The sequence below is a fragment of the Schistosoma mansoni genome, chromosome 1 (genome assembly GCF_000237925.1).
Source record: "Schistosoma mansoni strain Puerto Rico chromosome 1, complete genome".
Classification (NCBI taxonomy): domain Eukaryota; kingdom Metazoa; phylum Platyhelminthes; class Trematoda; order Strigeidida; family Schistosomatidae; genus Schistosoma; species Schistosoma mansoni.
Window position 1 is genome coordinate 62,470,320 of NC_031495.1, and position 19,690 is coordinate 62,490,009.

At 35.7% G+C, this 19,690-nt stretch overlaps 1 protein-coding gene across 1 annotated transcript in view; it reads right to left on the bottom strand.

The window, feature by feature from the left end:
• Window positions 1-884: 884 nt before the first annotated feature.
• Window positions 885-19,690, bottom strand: part of Smp_152130 (Similar to Serine-rich adhesin for platelets) — a gene marked incomplete at both ends in the record, with an annotated part of 32,817 nt that continues 14,011 nt past the window's right edge. Inside the window, 8 exons of the mRNA XM_018795138.1 lie at window positions 885-1,032; window positions 1,702-1,865; window positions 3,183-3,370; window positions 7,942-8,377; window positions 10,520-10,714; window positions 11,896-12,093; window positions 14,609-15,233; window positions 17,878-18,800. Of these exons, the coding sequence (XP_018649481.1) occupies window positions 885-1,032; window positions 1,702-1,865; window positions 3,183-3,370; window positions 7,942-8,377; window positions 10,520-10,714; window positions 11,896-12,093; window positions 14,609-15,233; window positions 17,878-18,800 (2,877 nt within the window). The remainder of the gene's footprint in view (window positions 1,033-1,701; window positions 1,866-3,182; window positions 3,371-7,941; window positions 8,378-10,519; window positions 10,715-11,895; window positions 12,094-14,608; window positions 15,234-17,877; window positions 18,801-19,690) is intronic.

A 19,690-nucleotide genomic window follows, 5' to 3' on the forward strand; every position in this document is an offset into this window, starting at 1 on the left:
TATAGAAATTACAATTGTTTTGTATGGATAGAAAAAAAGTCGGATTTCTTTCAATATAAGATACACAAAATTAACTAGTGCATTCATTAAAACAAGAAATACCAACAATAAAGAAAAGACTAAATGATAGAACTAAACAATGATCAAATGAAAAAGAGGCAAAATGCAACAGTTCATTTCTATTTACCAATCAGTAAAAGAAAAAAAAAGATTCATAAGAATAATAAATAGTGTAGTTATTAAGAATTGATTAAGACTGTAATTAAGTAAACTAATCTTCAGTGAATTGAAAACAAAACAAAAAAGGGAATCGGAAAAAGTCTTTATTTAATAAGTGAATCTAGTTAAATAATTTATTCATAAATAAGCATTGTCATTCTGATAAATAGCGCATCATTTACTTTAATGACATTACTTAATGGGTGAATGGTACAGGATTTTATTAAATATATAGCATATATATATTTAATGGAAACATTAATGAAATAGAAAAAGATTATTTTTTCCATTGAACATCAATTCCATGTAATAGTTACTAAGAAAGATATAAGGAAAAATGTTTATCTGATAAAAATTGAACATAAAATGTAACAAGTATTCATAATCTGTGTTCTATTTTCTTCTTTCTATCATCAAAATAGATTATAGACGCGAAGTAACGAACATACACATACACACACACACAGACACACGCATAAACAAGTAAACATTTCAGTATGAATTACAGTAAGTGCCAGAATTAAAATTAGTTTTGTGGGAAATAATTAAATAATGAGAAATGTAAAGTTATCACACACACATACATAAACATAAACATACACGTTACCTCTCTTTATCTCTTATTGGTTTATATGAAAAATTAATATCAGACTATGAGCATTGGTTCAGGTACAAATATTTGATAAAACTGAATGTGTACCACCACCGGATGATTTACTCCATAGAGCATCATGAATTGTTACAGCATCCACAACAGGACTTAAATGTTTTGTAGATGTGATTTCAGTGAATTGTTTTGCACCACTATTATATCTGAAAAGAAGTGGAACAGCGTTAAAACAGACTTTATATATATATATATATATATATATATATATATATACTACAAAGGTTTATTTATGTGCAGAAAATATAGGGTTTTTATAGTATTTTAGAAGTCCTTGGGTTTTCTTGAAAATTCTAGAATACTACTAAACATAGCAGCAGTGTAGTAATCAGCCAATCAGAACCTCTACATGTGACTTTTCATTTTCGCGATACTTCTAGCAGAATTTCTAATCAAACGTTAATTGGATAAAATGCTTCTTGATGTTTCCTGAGCTTGTCATGTCTATTGCGAGAAATTTTCAGGATCATCCCAACAATACCAAAGTATTTATCATTAACTAACAAGTAGTAGTGCATTATTTTTATTCACTTTATTATAGAAAACTTAATTTGGTAGACCAAAGAGAGTTGAACATAGTGACATGATATTGTAATGACCAAACTACTAGCATAAGTTAGATATACAAGTAAAAACCAAATATTATTCTAAATCAGTGCATACAAATGTGTATGATAAATAAAAATCTCGTACCATTTCAAAAGTAAGCTTGAGCAAGATATTTTAACTAAAGAAAACCAAAAGACATCGTCCTTTAACCTGATCAGAGAAAAAAACTGTTTAATTGTGAAGATGGCGATGAACATAAAACTTACTTAAAAAATCGATTGACCATCTCATGTGTAATTCGTCTTGGCCCATTGCCACAAATAATTCTTAATTCTTCTAATTCTAAATCGAAGGAATACACAGCTCGATACTGGCATCGAGAATCACGAAACAGTATCATAAAATGTGTACCTTCAGTGGCAGCCAACTCCTATAAGGCAAACACAATAGTGCAAGGAAGAATACGCGTATATATATGGCAACAATTATCCTTATGAAGACACCAATCAAATTATTCAAAACTATGATCACTCATTACGTATGTAAGCCTTTATTTATGAAAAAAGCAAATACATCATGCGTTGCACACACGTTGTCCGCTTTAATTGACCAAGATCTACTGTCTCAAAAATTCACCATTTTGAACTAGTATCAAATACTTAACCCTATTCGGCAATTCCATGATACGGCAGGAATGGTTTGCAGACATTTGTTATTAAACACCAACAAATCATACATGCTCACTACATTTATAAGCGACAGGCGTAGAACAATTAACTGTGCGATATGCATGCACGTCAACAGCCCAACTATAACTATAACTAAAACACAGTTGGCAGAACTTAGCGTAAGTCAACCCAACTTGTAAACATCTCTAATTAATAGCTATATAAATAAGATCATATTTGCTTTTGTTTCTCAGAGAAATCTTTGAGATATATAATCATTTTGACAGTCATAAATATAAGAAAAGGCACGTGAGTTAGGAAATCTCTGGGCAGTGGTTACGATAATCGTGCAGACTCCGGTTAGACAGTCAGGATCTATCGACAGGATTCGGTTCAATGGACAATAACTTTATGAAATGATGTTTCGTCTTGATTTTTCGCCTCTAAGTAAATCGATAGAGGATATGTTCTATCAAAGAGACCTAACTTAAGGTCAAAGCGGTTGCCAAACAGTTCCTAGTTATGAACCAGCTTTATTCTTTTTCAGTTGATAACATTTTCGTGATCGGAAATAAACTTAGAATTTAATCGTTTCCACCAATGTTTTTTTAGTTCTTACGTGGTGACCAAATGCCATAGATCACGTGACCATTAGTCTAAGTGACTCAACATAACGTGTTCAAATGTTAAGCAATTGGAGGTGGTCAGAAAGGAACTCATCACATCACGACTATGAGCATACTTTGTTGATGAATGTCAACTAAAACTGACTTTAGGTCTACGATTTCATTTTGATTACCTTTAATCACTTCAAAAAAAATGGTAAATAACATATTAAATGAGATATTTACTAGTGTATGGAGTGCTTCAGATTATCCGGTGATGATGATAATGAATCAGTGACAAAAACCGAAGAAATCTGAGTCGTAAAAAAAGAAAGTTTAAAATACAGCTTGATTCACCAAAGTCCGAAAACAACAAATGGTGGTGTCTAACACAGATCAGTTCATGATTTCAATCAAATGAAAACAATACTGAGAGAAAAAAAATGTAATAAAGTTGAAAAAAGTAAAACAAACTTTAAGAGCAAGCTGTTTGGTAGGTTCATTGACAGTTCCAGCTAAACAACAATGACTAATTGCATTAACTACTACAGTTCGATTGGATTTCGCTTTGGGTTTCACAAATAAACGTGGTTGATTTAAACATTGAACGGGTACACCAGGACCACTAGACGGAGATTCTAAAGCACCAAGTCGATGTAATGCTACAAAATTCAACAAGATAGAAAAAAACGTATGTCTTTTTTGAAAAGAAGAAGTAGTTTTACGTGACTGGTAATATTTGTAAGAGGATTATGTTTAGAATCACTGAATATCGAACGGTTAGCAGAAATATGGGGCACATATTCACTGATTTTTGGAATTGCATTTTCGTAACGTCACATAAACGATTTGTCGTTATTAATTTAGGTGAAATAAAGGTTTGGTTTTAGAAACAGCGAATAATAAAACAAAGCTTGTGGAGAATTGTAGCTCAAGAGGGGAATTTCGGTAGGTGTCGTGTTCTCAGAGCTATAGTTGGTTTGTCTATTAACTGATATACTGCGAAAAACCTGTTCTAGAAATTAAATTTCCATTGGCACTGAAGAGCTACAAGATATAGGAACACCTGAAAACTTTCATAATCCTAAGTGAATTCCGCGTTGCAGGATCGATTAGTTTCGATTTCAGTAGCTTGAAATGGGTGAGAACAGTTTCCATTGGATATATCGGTACTTTTCTAATAAACCAACCCAATAAAAGCTAAGAGTATTACTTGGATAATAACGAAATAAGTAGCTCACATCGGTGAAGAAAACAACTATTGTGCAAGCAATTATTAGGATCATGAGAATGACAGAACTTTAGCCAATGTGAAAATGTCTACTTACAAGTAGTTCAACACATATGAATACCTTTAGAGCTAATTTTTATTGTGAATAACCAAACAGCCATTTAACATCCGCTTTAGAAACCCTCAGTAAAGGAATCTTTTACCGCTACATAGAATCGAACAAATTTCTACTACATTTTTACCTGTTGTACTGGAAACATTTGATAACGAATTTTTAAAGTAGAGGCTTGATTTAAAACATTAATTTGAATTCATAACTGGTTATATGTAGAATAACGCCTGTTACTCCCAATGGAGCATAGGCCGCCGACCAGCATTCTCAAACCCACTCTAACCTGGACCTTCTTTTCTAGTTCTATCCAGTTCTTGTTCATTCTTCTCATGTCTGTCTCTATTTCTCGGCCTAATGTGTTCTTTGGTTTTCCTTTTCTCCTTTGACCTTCAGGATTCCATGTGAGGGCTTGTCTTGTGACGCAATTAGGTGATTTCCTCAAGGTGTGCCCAATCCACTTCCACCACTTCTTCCTGATTTCTTCCTCTGGTGGAATCTGGTTTGTTGTCTCCCACAGTAACTTGTTGCTGATAGTGTCTAGCCATCTGATCCGAAGTATCTTGCCTAGACAGCTGTTAATAAACACTTGTATCTTCTGGATAATGGCTTTCGTAGTTCTCCACGTCTCCGTCCCATACAGTAGAACTGTCTTCACATTTGTATTGAAAATTCTAACCTTGGTGTTGGTTGACAATTGTTTTGAGCTCCAGATGTTTTTCAGTTGTAGGTATGCTGCTCTTGCTTTGCTGATCCTCACCCTCACATCTGCATCTGATCCACCGTGTTCATCAATGATGCTGCCCAGATATGTAAAGGTTTCTACATCTTCCAAAGCTTCTCCGTCAAGTGTAATTCGATTGGTGCATGTTGTATTGTATCGGAGAGTCTTGCTTTCGACTTCGTTTATATTGAGACCTACTGCTGCTGAGGCTGATGCTACACTGGTCGTTTTCTCCTGCATTTGTTGTTGCGTTTGTGATAGAAGAGCCAGATTATCCGCGAAGTCTAAATCGTCAAGCTGCATCCTGCCTGTCCACTGTATCCCGTGATTTCCTCCAGATGTTGACGTCTTCATGATCCAGTCGATCACCAGGAGAAAGAGAAAGGGTGAGAGTAAGCAACCTTGTCTAACACCGGTCTTTACTTCAAACGATTCGGTGAGTTGTCCTCCGTGGACGATTTGGCAGTTTAGCCCATCATAGGAGTTCCGTATGATATTGACTATCTTCTCAGGCAAACACTCCGTAGTGTCGAAGAAGCCTCCATAGTGTCGTCCTGTCCACGCTATCAAATGCTTTCTCGTAGTCGGTGAAGTTGATGTAGAGTGATGAGTTCCATTCGATTGATTGTTCCACAATGATACGTAGAGTTGCGATTTGATCTGTGCACGATCTATCCTTACGAAATCCAGCTTGTTGATCTCGAAGTTGGGCGTCCACGGAATCCTTCATTCTGTTTAACAATACTCTGTTGAAGACTTTTCCTGGTATTGAGAGAACAGTGATGCCCCTGTAGTTGTCGCACTTGCTCAGATCGCCTTTCTTTGGTATCTTGATCAGAAGTCCTTTTTTCCAGTCTATTGGTACATGTTCTTCGTCCCAAATCTTACTGAAGAGGATGTGGAGTATCTTGGCAGTTGCTGCTACATTTGCCTTCAGTGCCTCTGCCGGGATGTTGTCTGGTCCCGCTGCTTTGCCACTCTTGACTTGTCTAATGGCTATGCTGATCTCTTCAATTGTTGGTGGGCCAACATCGATTGGGAGGTCTGTGGGTGCTGCTTCGATGTTGGGTGGGTTCAGTGGAGCTGGTCGATTCAAGAGTTCTTTGAAGTGTTCTACCCACCTGTTTCGTTGTTCTTCAATGTCGGTGATTACTTTGCCTTCCTTGCTTTTCACTGGTCTTTCTGGCTTACGGTAATTTCCAGCAAGTTTCTTTGTTGTATCATACAGTTGTCTCATGTTTCCCTCTCTTGCAGCCTTTTCCGCTGTCATCGCTAAATCTTCCACATATTTACGTTTGTCAGTTCTGATGCTCCTCTTCACTTGCTTGTTTGCCTCTGTGTATTCGGCTTGTGCCTTGGATTTTTCCGCTCTGGTTCGGATGATATTGATTGCTGCCTTCTTGTTCCTCCTTTCTTCAATTTAATCCAGTGTACCAACAGTGATCCATTCCTTGTGATGGTGCTTCTTTTGGCCCAGAACCTCCTGACATGTTGAAACGATTGCCTCCTTGATACCTTTCCAGTTGCTCTCCATGGTAGTCCCCTCTCCATTGAGTAGATCATGAAAGGCCTGTAACCTGTTGCTGAGGGCTATGTTGAATTTGTTGAGTTTGTCTGCATCTCGAAGATAGGCCGTATTAAACTTTTGTGATGTTGTCCGCCCAGTTGTCCAGTGCTTCTTGAGTTTTAGTTTCATCTTGGCGACCAGCAAATGATGATCGGATGCTATATCAGCTCCTCTCCTGGTTCTCACATCCTCCATCGTCCTCCTGAACTTTTTTTTGATGCAGATATGGTCGATTTGATTCTGTGTAGTGTGATCCGGTGAAATCCAAGTGGCTTTGTGTATGTTTTTGTGTGGGAATATGATGCCACCTATGACCAGTTCATTGAAGGCACATAGGTTTGCAAATCTCTCACCATTTTCGTTCCTTTCTCCCAGTCCATGTTGTCCCATGACGTCTTCGTATCCAGTGTTGTCCATTCCAACCTTAGCATTGAAATCTCCCATCAGAATTGTCAGGTCCTTGGTTGGGCACTTCTCGAAGATCGACTGCAGCCTATCGTAGAATTGGTCTTTAGCGTCTTCATCGTAGTCGTTGGTAGGCGCATAGCATTGGATGACGTTCATTGTAATGCCCTCTCTCTTTGTTTTGAAGGAGGCTTTGATGATCCTTGGTCCATGAGATTCCCATCCAATAAGTGCATTTTGTGCTTTTCTGGATAGCATCAATGCAACTCCTTGTGTATGTGGGGCATTTCCTTCTTCATGACCGGAGTATAACAGAAGTTCTCCTGAAGACAGTCGTTGTTGTCCAACCTGCGTCCAAATGTGTTTCGCTGATTCCAAGCACCTCCAGGTTGTATTTTCTCATTTCTGCAGCAATTTGGAAGACTCTTCCGGTCTCCCACATTGTTCGGACATTCCATGTACCTATAAAAATTGTCGCTCTGGTTGTAAGAAGGTACATCGGCCTCGTGACTTCCGAAGGAACTCGGCTTTCATCATGAGACGTCATAATTATTCCTTCTACTCCCAGGGCAGAGTTTAAAAGGTTTGAATAATTTTTCTGGTTAGCGTTTTTTTAGCGAGTTGATTTTCTACGGGATGGGGTCGCTAACCCCATATATATATATATATATATATATATATATATATATATATATATATAGTGGTAAATAAGTCCTCACCCAGGACAGAGTGGGTTGGAGAATGCTGGTCGTCGGCCTATGCTCCATTGGTGGTAACAGGCGTAAGTCTTCAACATTGATGCTGACCTCATTAGTCTTACTGAATACAACTAGCTGAAGGCACTAAATGCTTCTCAACATATCGACAGCTTTCACAATATTCTTCGAACTCGATTATTTTTAACTTCTGATATGACTGGGTTGATATACTTCGATCACAAAGATGTTACTTGTAAAGGTGTTGTCAAACTCGGAATACCTGTGGCATCTTTATAATATGTATAACTCCGCCTGTAGCTCCTCCGGGGGCTACTGCCGGTCCCAAGCCTGGGTAAAGGAGGAGGGTTGGGCATGGGGTTAGCGACCCCATCTCGTAGAAAACCAACCCGCTAAAAAAACGCTAACCAGAAAAAACAATTATTAATATATATATATATATATATATATATATATAAACACTTAAGAGCTATTCACTTACATGATAAACTGATTCCAGAAGGAATTGGATTACGACCAGCCAGATTATTAACAACAGACCTACGACTGACAGGACGATCATGAGTTACACGAGCTTTCGTCTCTCGAAAAGAAGAACTATCACAGTCAGGTTCAGTATTTGGTTCCACAGCTTCACCATCACCACTACCACGTGTAATGGCCGATTGATGTGGTTTAGATTTAGCAGAATTCAGACGAGAACTAGGTTTTGATGATGGAAAATTGTCCAATGAGGCAGCAACTAATCCATTTCTGTCACGTTTAGGAGTAGTGGATAATCGTTTAGATGAACTATGTTTAGGAACAGTTGAGGATAAATTAACTTCAGATTTAGAAAGTGTTGATGAACCAGACCTTACAGGATATGGATTATTAGTATTATTAGTAGTGATGCGACAACTTGGTGATGAAACAGCCTACAAAAGAAATTAACAATACAATTTGTTTTCAGAGAAATGGATTTTTCGATATAAATATACAAGTATATTGAAATAGACATTAAATAGGAATGATATATTTGTAAAATCTCAAATACTGTGAAACTATTCGCCCTAATTTACACGAAAGTTCTTATATATTGAAATAGGTTTAACATGAAATTTGCTGCAATAACGTAATGTTCAGTGCAAGATTTTAAACCAATTTCTGTTGTTTATGTTACAATTTAGACAAAATAATTTAAGTATGTGATTTCTATTGCATACCTATCTATTTATACCTACATTTAGTTTTGTCAGTTAATAAAATTACAAGTAGAATCTTAGTGCCTTCATCCATTTCTGCTTACATTTTTTAGATAAATGACACAAAATCCGCGGTGATTGAAGGATGAAAAAAAGGCTGTTTGAATATTTCTAAAGCGTATAATAACGTCATTTATACAATGAACTTAAACATTTACATAGGTTTCCATGCGATAAGTATCAATATGTATACTAGTTCAGTTTCTTTGAATAGACTTAGTGTTATATTATAATCTATTCAGAAAACCGTCTAGGTAAAACGTATTGTTATTAACTAACTTTTTATCAATTTAGTCTGATGTTGGCCAGTACTGATGAGAGGGGGGGGCACAAATAGTGACTAGGTATGTGTAGTACATTAGCCACTGAAGGTTTATAGTTGAAATCATGAGTCAATTGAAGCTAGACCACCATAGAAAACCTGGGAGCACAATTAATTTATCACTTTCTATGTAAAACACTTTTGTTCATATTGTTAATGGGCAACTGTACAGTAATAGGAGTCTAGCAGAACGTTTGCTCTAGTCTTTTAGTTTGGGAATAAATTACAGTATTACGATAGTCTCACTAAAGACATGTTATTAATCATACTAACTGAAGTTGATTGTATAATTGAAAATTTGTAATCCAATAAAACTGAACTGATTCAACATCTTTATTTATCAAGAAAATTCCATACTTGGCAATTTCATCATTAAAAAATCATTTGAATAATTGAATCGATATTTATGTGTCCGCTGTAAAAGCAAAACTAAACAATTTTTCCCAACAAAAAAGAAAAAAACGAAAAGTAAATTAAATTTTTCTCCTCTAGAAAATTTCTTTCATCCACTTCACTTATGACTTATTATTATTACTAATAAGTAAAATGAATGATTAGACCTAGTTTCATATATGAAGATGTACCCTCGATCGAAAAAAAAACAATGAATATATATATGTCGAGACATTCAAACAATGTTTCCTTGAATTCTAACTTATAATATGTTTATTTCAAAGTTATTCATTTATCATACAAAACACCGAAAATCAGAAATGTCAAGTAATATATATATTCATATTATTTAAATGGGAGGTTGTGAAAAACCTTTCTTTTTCTTTTAAAATGAAAATAGTTTAGACTACAAACATTGAGTTTAACTAAGTAGTTCATATAAACAGTTTCTCAAAGTAGATGAATAGTTAGACAGCTTTAAGTAAACGAATAAACTAAAGAACTATATAAATTCTTTTGTAATGCAGTTAAAATATTTCAAAAGTCAGTCAGTTACAACGTTGAACTTCGTACGTACGCACATCAGTTCGAGTTGCCATACCACATTAGCACAGAGATGAAGTTGTCGATTCAAATCCCATACTGGTAGAAGTAGTAAGAGTATAAGCAGTGATCCGAAGGATTAGGGTTTGAAGATGTTATTCAAGAAGTATAATGCAGTGAAATAAATTTGGAAAGAGAAAAAAGATAGAGACATGAAGAATTCAGAAGATTAGAATTTGGTGGAGCACAAAGAGTGGATGCACCTTCGCCATTGCAAACGATTTTGAGTCATGTCATTCAAGGTCTCTAACCATCGATTGCTATCATCTCGCGAATCCCAACCAGGTAGTCTACACCTACATGTTTTAAATAAAACTTAACAACAGGAAATCGTTTAATGTACTCGGTTCCTAGTCATGCTTTTGAATAGACGCTAGTGATACAATCCATTGACTGAGAACAATACAATAGTGGTAATTTTGAATTTGAAGCTAAATAATTGAAAACCAAGTATTTTTAACATTTAACTACTTTAATAAATATAAGATATCACTTACTTCTTTCTTGGATAAATGTGCTTGTAGTACAGCTTCACGTCTTTCTTTCTCATTTAATTTCCGTTCAAATTGTGCACGGTCAGCTGCTTCTTTTTCTTTACGGCCAGTAGTACGTAATGCTTCCAGTTGTTCAGCAACCATAGCTCTCTCTGTAGCTCGACGGGCTTCTAATCTATCCTTGGTACGCTGCATTCGCTATAAAATAAAGTATATGATTTAAAATTGATAATTTATATAAGTAAAGACAAAATAGTGATAATTATATATATATATATATATCATTTAGCAACGTGATTGTCATCACTTAAAAAAAGTATGTCTATTGGAAAATCTAAAATTAATGCCATCATCTAAAACAATGAACAGTTAAATTGGATAACCACATGAATTGTTTAGTAAAGTGTATCATACAAAAATAAGATAGAATTTTTTTTGCGGAATATCATCAGTTCATCAGACTGTTAAAATACTTAGTTTATTTATTGAATATAATTTAATAAACTAGTAAAAAGCTTTAAGTTACATTTATGCAAAAGCTGGTAACATAAGCCGACTGCCTAAACTAAAGTGGGTGTGAAGTGGGGTTTGAACTCTTTACCTGACTATTTACAGTCATGTTTGGATTGCTAAACGATTGCTCAGTTTATTTCATGTTAACTGGTAATGGAGCCTATCTTATTTCAGAGAGCTCAATAACAAAGATCAAAGCAGAAACTGAAACGATTAGAAGTTTACATACACAAGGCTTTCAGAAACCTGAAGGATAATTCGTCCCAAGGATTATTTATGTTAAAAGAGATGGATATAATTTAGAGACTGAAAATTAGAACTAGAGAATAAATAATAAAATCAATTGAGTAAAACATAAAAATCAACTGTTGAACCAGAGAAGAGACAATAATTTAAAGTTAACAAAATATTGAGGGTTGAATAAGAATAAATGAATACTGACTTATAAATACACGGCATTCATGAACTCCTATAGGTGAGGAGTGGAAATGATTTTAGAATAAAACAACAACTAAGAGATATTGTACAGTTTTAATATATACATGTGTATGGATTTTATGAAGAAATGACAATGAATTCTTATGATGGTAAAGTTTCTTAAACATGGGTATTCACATATGATGAAATTATAAAACAGAGCATCGTATACGTTCAATAAGATATAATAGCTTGGAACTAAGATTTAATGTTGAGATTCTAACTGGATACTTAAAAAAGTGCTGTTTCCAGGATTATCTCAGACTAATGATTTAATATTAAAAATAATTGAAACTGAAGATTGGATTAGGGCGAAAAACATAGAATTCAATCAAATAACTTAAGAAATATTACGTGTCAAAAAGATAAATTTATAAACAGGATCTTACCTCTGGATCTGGTTCTTCAAAGCCAATAAAGAAAAGTTTTCCTTCTGGATTGACATTTTGGGCATTGACTACAGGAGATTTCATATGCTTCTGACTATTTTCTACAGGTGAAGGATTTGATGGTACAGTTGATGAGTTTGATAAATCGGTAACATTATTAGCAGGCATTGAACACTCTTGAGGTTTACCACTGTGAGACTAAAAATAGTAAAAACGTTTACAATGATTAAAATATTAGTTGTGTAAAATAAATTAGATTACTCCAAAATACGACGATAAAGTACAGTTTCGTGCACTGGATTATAAATGCTCAGAAGTTAAACTGCTTTACTAACACCACTGAAGATAATACAATGGAGTAGTATGATAAATTTCTTCGTTAAGACCTCAAGAGTTTATATATCAAAGAAAAACAATTACATTTGTATGACATTTATTGCAGTAATACAATCACATTTCAAACAGAGAAGAGATCATCAACATATTTTCGGAAATAAATACTAGTTACTATAATAAGTAATGACGTAATATCCCACATTTTATTTATATATTTGAACATATAAACACTATTACAATGTGGCAACAAATAAGTATGGGCCACACAATAACAATGAATCCAGTAGCAGTTATCATTGATTTGTGTGAGGGCTGTGATACTGCTCGGGTGCCCAAAAAATGGGTGCAAACGTAAGTGATCTCAAGAGGTTGTTTAAAACTAAACTGGGTGGATTAGAATTTGGAGATGAGACTTAGTAGTTAAAAAACGGAATGAGAGAAGACCTTTTTGTACTGTTCATGGAAAATATGATGAAATGTAAATATTAACTAGATCAAGATGTTAGCCGTTTATTTAAGACATAACAATTTCAACTTCATTGACTACAAGGAAGCATTTGATAGCGTGGACAGGGGGCGCCAGGTATATATGCGCCATACAAAAAATTGTCATTTCATTCAATTGTGTGAGTACTATGATACTGCCCGGGTACCTAGACCGAAACAGGTGGTTTTCTTAGGGGGGGGCCCACCCCGGGTCTTTGAGCAAAAGGTCTGACCCACAAGGCAGTGGAACATCGTAAGGAGATGCAGTCTCATGGTAGTCGGTGACCAACGATTCGTTCATACTGTTATATCCCGAATCAGGGTTTTCCGACCCCCTCTAGGTGGACTTTCTATGGCCACCAACCCGGTTAGGGCACCGGACCTTCGCTTTACGTCCTCTCACTTTCGTAAACAACACCACCACAAAAAAGCAGTGAGTGGGACTTCCCTGGCAGAGGCTGCATACGCGTGGCCGTGTGAGAGCTCGAAAGAGAGGGCAGGCCCTCCCCACTCTCAGCCGTACCAGGGCATTTGGGGGCCAGCGTGGACAGGACATCACTATGGAGACATCTTCGACATTACGGCATGCATGAGATGATAGTCAATATCATACGGGATTCCTATGATGGATTAAACAGCAAAATCATGCATGGAGGACAGCTCACTGACTTGTTCAAATTAAAGACCGGTGTTTGGCAAGGCTTCTTACTCTCACCGTTTCTCTTTCTCCTGGTGATCAACGGGATCATGAAGACGTCAACATCTAGAGGGAAGCATGTGGTACAATAGACAGCTAGAATGCAGCTAGAAGATTTAGACTTCGCAGATGATCTGGCTCTTCTATTACACACGCAACAATAAGCGCAGGAGAAGACGACCAGTGTAGTAGCAGCCTCAGAAGCAGTAGGTCTCAATATACACAAAGGGAGAAGCACGATTCGCCGATACAACACAGCATGCATCAATCGAATCACACTTGACAGAGAAGCTTTTGAGGATGTAAAAACTTTGACAGATCTATGCAGCATCATTGATGAACACGGTGGATCAGATGCAGATGTGAGGACGCGGATTGGCAAAGCAAGAGCAGCACATTTACAACTGAAAAACATCTGGAGCTCAAAACAATTGTCAACCAACACCAAGACCACAATTTTCAATACAAACGTCAAAACAGTAACACTGTATGGGACGGAGACGTGGAGAACTACGAAAGTCATCATCCAGAAGATACAGGTGTTTATTAACAGTTGTCTACGAAAAATACTTCGGATCCGTTGACCAGACACTATCAGCGACAACCTACTGTGGGAGAGAACAAACCAGATTCCAGTGGAAGAAGAAGTGCTGGAAGTGGATAGGACACACATTGAAGAAATCACCCAACTGCGTCACAAGACAAGCCCTCACATGGAATCCTGAAGGTCAAAGGAGAAGAGGAAGACCAAAGAACACATTACGCCGATAAATGGAGACAGACATGAGGAGAATGAACAAAAGTTGGATAGAACTAGAAAGGAAGGCCCAGGACGGAGTGGGTTGGGGATTGCTGGTAGGCGGCCTATGTTCCATAGGGGGTAACAGGCGTTGCAGAATTTCATGTAAAATATATTCATGCAACAATGAAGACTATGCAACATCAGATACTTCAGCTTATCATAGAAGTGTGTAAGAAGATCCTTAATCGACAGTATCACATACCAGTTGACGATATATATGTGTGAAAATCTTTACTCTAAATGTAAAGTAAACTATAGAGTCCTCAAAGCCACAATAAATAGACATGTTTTTGGAATATGGATATCTCATTAAATTTTTATATCACTTGACCAGAAAAACTGTGAAATGAAAAATAATTAAAACACAGTACAATATATAATATACAACTTACAGGTTCATTGGAAGCAACCATATTATGATTATCAGCTTTAATAACAACTGGTTCATCTCTACTAATCTGATTATGTTCAACACAATCATCTACTACCACTGTATGATTATTATCTGCTGATGAGTGAACACTATGTTGTACAATTAAATCACGAACAATAGGTCTATCACTCCATGTAGCACGTGTTGTAGATATATTAGATATGGATGTGGATAATGCTTTTGTATGAGATAACTGACTCATTGTCAGTGGTGTTGATGATGATTGTTGTGGTTGATATTGTTGGTGTTGCTGTTGAAAACTACTTGCCATTAAAGCAGCTGCTGTTGTCGCAGATGATGAAGCTAACAGCACTTGTTGTTGCATAGAAAGACGTTCGAAATCCGAACGTAAATCAGACATATTCCGATTAATTTGATCTAACGTAACGGGATCAACAACAGATGTAACAGATGGACAATTATTTCCGCTACCTATTGAATTTATATCAACTTTATGTCCACGTGAACTGACTACTCCACGAGATGAAGCATAAGAAGGAGTTGGAGAATGAGTTCTACTCTCTGTTTCTCCTAATTCATACCCATATTCTGATGATTTACGACCATTAGACCTGTATCTGTTTCTATAAAATAAGAATGTTCACAATACGAATTTAACTGTCAGAAATTGGTACCCCTTTTACGTATTCAAAAACAATTCGTTCTTACCCTTGACCTACCATGATAATATTGATTTATTGTGCAGAGCGTTTATCACATTGTTTTTCTTTGTCACTGCTTATGTTTAACCTGTCTAGGTAACCTAATTTTCGGACAAAAATGTCTTAACAAGTATATGTGTGATCAGATTGTTCAAAATGTATTGTGCAAATATATCACATAATTCTGATAAACTTAATCTTCTCATTGCATTATCGGAATTTATCAAAGGGACTAATTGTTTTAGATAAATTCATGTCTAATTTGTGAGGGAACATAATTTTAGTAATGTTTTTTTGATTATTATTTTAAAGTCTATTTATCCAATTCTGACTTACTTCCTATGTTGAACTATTGACTAGAACATTGTTTATTAATAGTCTTTTCACTGCTAGTACACCTACCATCTTACTGTCAATTTTCACTTTTTATCTATTACTCGTAGTTATGCAATTTATTTCATTGTGGTTATTGATTCACAACATACTTTGATTAGTTTAATATCTTCATATGCCCATATAAATATCCATGTATATTCAGGCAAAGCCTGATAACGATCTAATTGGAAAAAATATTGTTCGCTTGTATGAGTTGTTCTGATCAGAAGGCGGTCAGAGTAAGTATATTTTTTGAATTAATTGACAGCATATACATAAAAGTTTAATATAATTTATCAACTCCAATTAGTAATTACACGAATGTCAAGAAAATATGCTTAATTTATAGATTCAGTCAAAAATTCTGAACCAATATGTAAAGTTGGCGATGTATTACATCTCTCTAGTTTTAGTGAAACTAAAAATTCTGAATAACAAATGTAAAATTTCATTTCCAAAGCTCAATAGTTGATGATATACCAAGAAATGTTTGCTGAAATGGGTAAAACAGCGTATTTACAGTTGACTGATCACTGAATAGTGACTGAAGTCATGTATGTTAAGTTCTTCTTAGTGTTGATCAAACTCTATCGATTAAGTTGCAATGTGGCTCACTAATCGAGGTAACTCGACGATGCGTGCACAAAGTTGAGACGTAAGGTGGTGACTGGAAGAAATCAACGGTAAACCCGGCTTGACCTAAGTTTTGTGCTATTTAGTATTTGTCAGCAAGGTTAACCTGTAGCCTTGTAGGGAATGATGCTTAAGGGTGGGTTATCTGTCGAGGACCTGCACCCACATAACATCACAACATAGTACGTGAGTTGAGTCACCTCGACTAGTGAGTGTTATGTCTTGGGGATCTGCTGACCAATGTCACGTCCTCGGCCACCACTCACAGTACTAATTATTATTGTCAATGTCGCGTCTATTATTTACTATATAGCTTAATCTCTTTGATTTGGCCAACTGTACACCCAACCAGCACTATTGATCTTGGGATGGCAGTCAAACTTCTCTTGGTTCGTCATTCGCAACCTCCTCTCTATGATCAGTCTTGAGTCTATAAGTAGCAACCAGCCCCTAGTATAACAACTCGAACTGATGTACGTACGTACGAAGTTCTACGTTGTAACTGACTGACTGAACCAGATTCTGTTATATTTGTTTTTCAAAACACATGGTTTATACAGACATATCAGACCGAATCATATTATAAAGTAAGAAATAAAAATTATGCATGAACAAGCCAAACGTGGCTGTAAGTAATCGACTAGGAACAGTAAACCTTATAACTGTATTAAATGGGTTAATCGGAAACTCATGATAAACGGAATATATAAACATAGTAATCTAGTTGCACACTAATTATACAACAAAATTATGATTAATAATAGGTTAAAAAACCAGTTCCATCTATTACAATATTCGTCCGGTCATAACAGTAGGTAATATTACAATTCGATCGATAGTTTGATCAGCACTAAGGACTTGAAATACAAGGCATTGGTCATTACTCAGTGATCAATCAACTGTCAATACATTTCAGTCCTACAGGAGGTTAGTTGTGGACCGGATGGTTCAGTAGTGACGTCTATGTACGTGAAGCGAAGTGATATTGGATTGAATTCAATAATGAGCATCTGTTCTTTCGGGATTATAGGTAAACCTTGTTGATGAGTGTCACACAGTACGAAACCTAGGTCAACCAAGGTTTCCTGTCGACTACCTCCAACTACCACCTTACAAAATAGCTCACCAAATGCTTGTACTAACCAGTGTCATGGTTAATGCTGGTCATGTTTACATGTGATCATGCAATGGTAAGGAACTTGAAATCTCAAAGAACTATATTTGATTATAAGTTTTCGGTGGTTTTGTGCTTAAAGTACCTGGCTTTTAAATGTTAAATCTTAGGCTTGAATCCTTGTCCAGCTACTTCGAATTAGATGATGAGGTAGTATCACTACCATTATGGGAAGTGATGTGACGAAATGTCAAACAGGTAAACCTGTACTCGGCAAATGAATCATATTATTTTATATTAGATGTTTGGAGATAATTGTCAGGAAACTTGAGACCTAGATAACTAACAGGTTAATGGAAGAAACACGCGAACTGTGTAAAATAGTCCACTTACACTATAAATCTGGTTACACTACAAAAAAGGAGGGAATTATGGTTAACCTACTTTGAAAGAGATTTCGGCAATCTAGATAATGATCGATGAGAGAATCGACCAGAATAAGACATTCGATTGATATATGGATAAGAATGATCATCATATGTACGGGTGGAATAATCATCTTCGTCGTCATCATCATCAGTTTCTGAACTTGCTTCATTTGAGCTACACTCATGATAACCGCCGCAATGCATCATTTGATTCGGGACATTATGAGCGCGATTATGCCGTTGAGATATATGTTTGTGAGGAAGTGGTCGCTCATCAACAGGACTTTGTGTAGGAATATCGTAAAGATAGTTTTTATGATTGGCATGGCGGTGTCTAAAAGAAGGAGACTGAACACCATGAAATGAATCAATTAGAACAAAACCATTTTCATTATAATCACTAGCTGATGATGCCAGAAATCCTGGATACGTTTTATCTGTATAACCTCGCTGTCTGGACCCTTTATGAGTTTTAGAATACTGAGGAGGGGTATAGTGATAATTCACTTCTGAAAATAACTCGGGTTGAGGAGTAGATTCTCTTTCACTAAATCTTGACTTTGGTCTTTTGGATTCACGTTTATACTGATGAGGTAATGTTTGATAAGGTTTGGATGGATCTAAAGTGGTCATATGAGGAATAGAAACATTAGACGTAGCATAGTTTGATTCACCACTATCGGATCGCTGATTTGTTACAGGTGCATTTTGGTCAAATTCTCGATAAGGTGGATCACAACGATTGTTTATAAGAGCAGTAGTAGGTTCAACAGTCAGATCAGAACGATCATTCGATTGAATTCTATCGTGATATAGCTGTGAAGATTTAGAACAAGGAGGGATTGATATGTTTGAGTCATTAGCGAATATGTTAGTAGTATTGTCAATCGATGCAATCGTATCACTGGTTTCCATAAATACAGTAGAATCTTGTAAGGGCTATAACAAGTAAAATGAATGACGGGAAATAATAAAATTTTAAGTAATAAACTTGTACTAGATAAACACCTTAACAGTATGCAGATGGCAATTTTAAAAAATACTAATACTATATGCAAATTTAACCGATAAGAAATAGTAGTGTAGTGAACGAGAACACAAGCGGGAACAATCGAATGCATTTGGACACAAAATTACAGAATATCTTAGTGAAATCTGAGAACCATACAGTAAATACTTCATTCGCAAAATATCAGTCAATCATCTCAGACTTCATTGTTCCTTCGTTCCTACACCAATCATTCTTTGTTCTCGTTCTCTTCGATCTTAACCTTCTGCCACCAGGTATTTCACTTTCGACTGATGATACATACTACTTATATCAATACAAACTTACCATTGATATCATCTTCATTCATACGAGATGATAATATTCATTGAGTTGTATAATGAAAAGGCAAGTATATTCATTAAATTCGAATGTTGGGATTAGTGAACCAGTATACAAATACATATATATAATGTTATATATTCACTTTGTGATATTTGTGTATTCTGCAGTTTGTAGGATGCACTGGTTATAGCTACACCTTTTACCGTTCATAAGTTAAAGTTACATAATGATAAACCTGTAATTCAGCTTTATAACGGAAACATCCTGGTTATGTACATTTCGAAATCTAATATTTATGATAATAAATACAATTATATTAAACGAACAGCATAGGAATCGAAAAATCTTCCAATAATCAGTTGACTACGGTAGTTTTAAGAATAAGCTAAATAAATTTTGCAGTTACATGGGGGGAAGGGGTTAATGTATTTACTTAAGAGTGAAATGAAGAGTTGCTAATCAATTTGTTTGGATTAAAAGAAGATGCACAGCAATA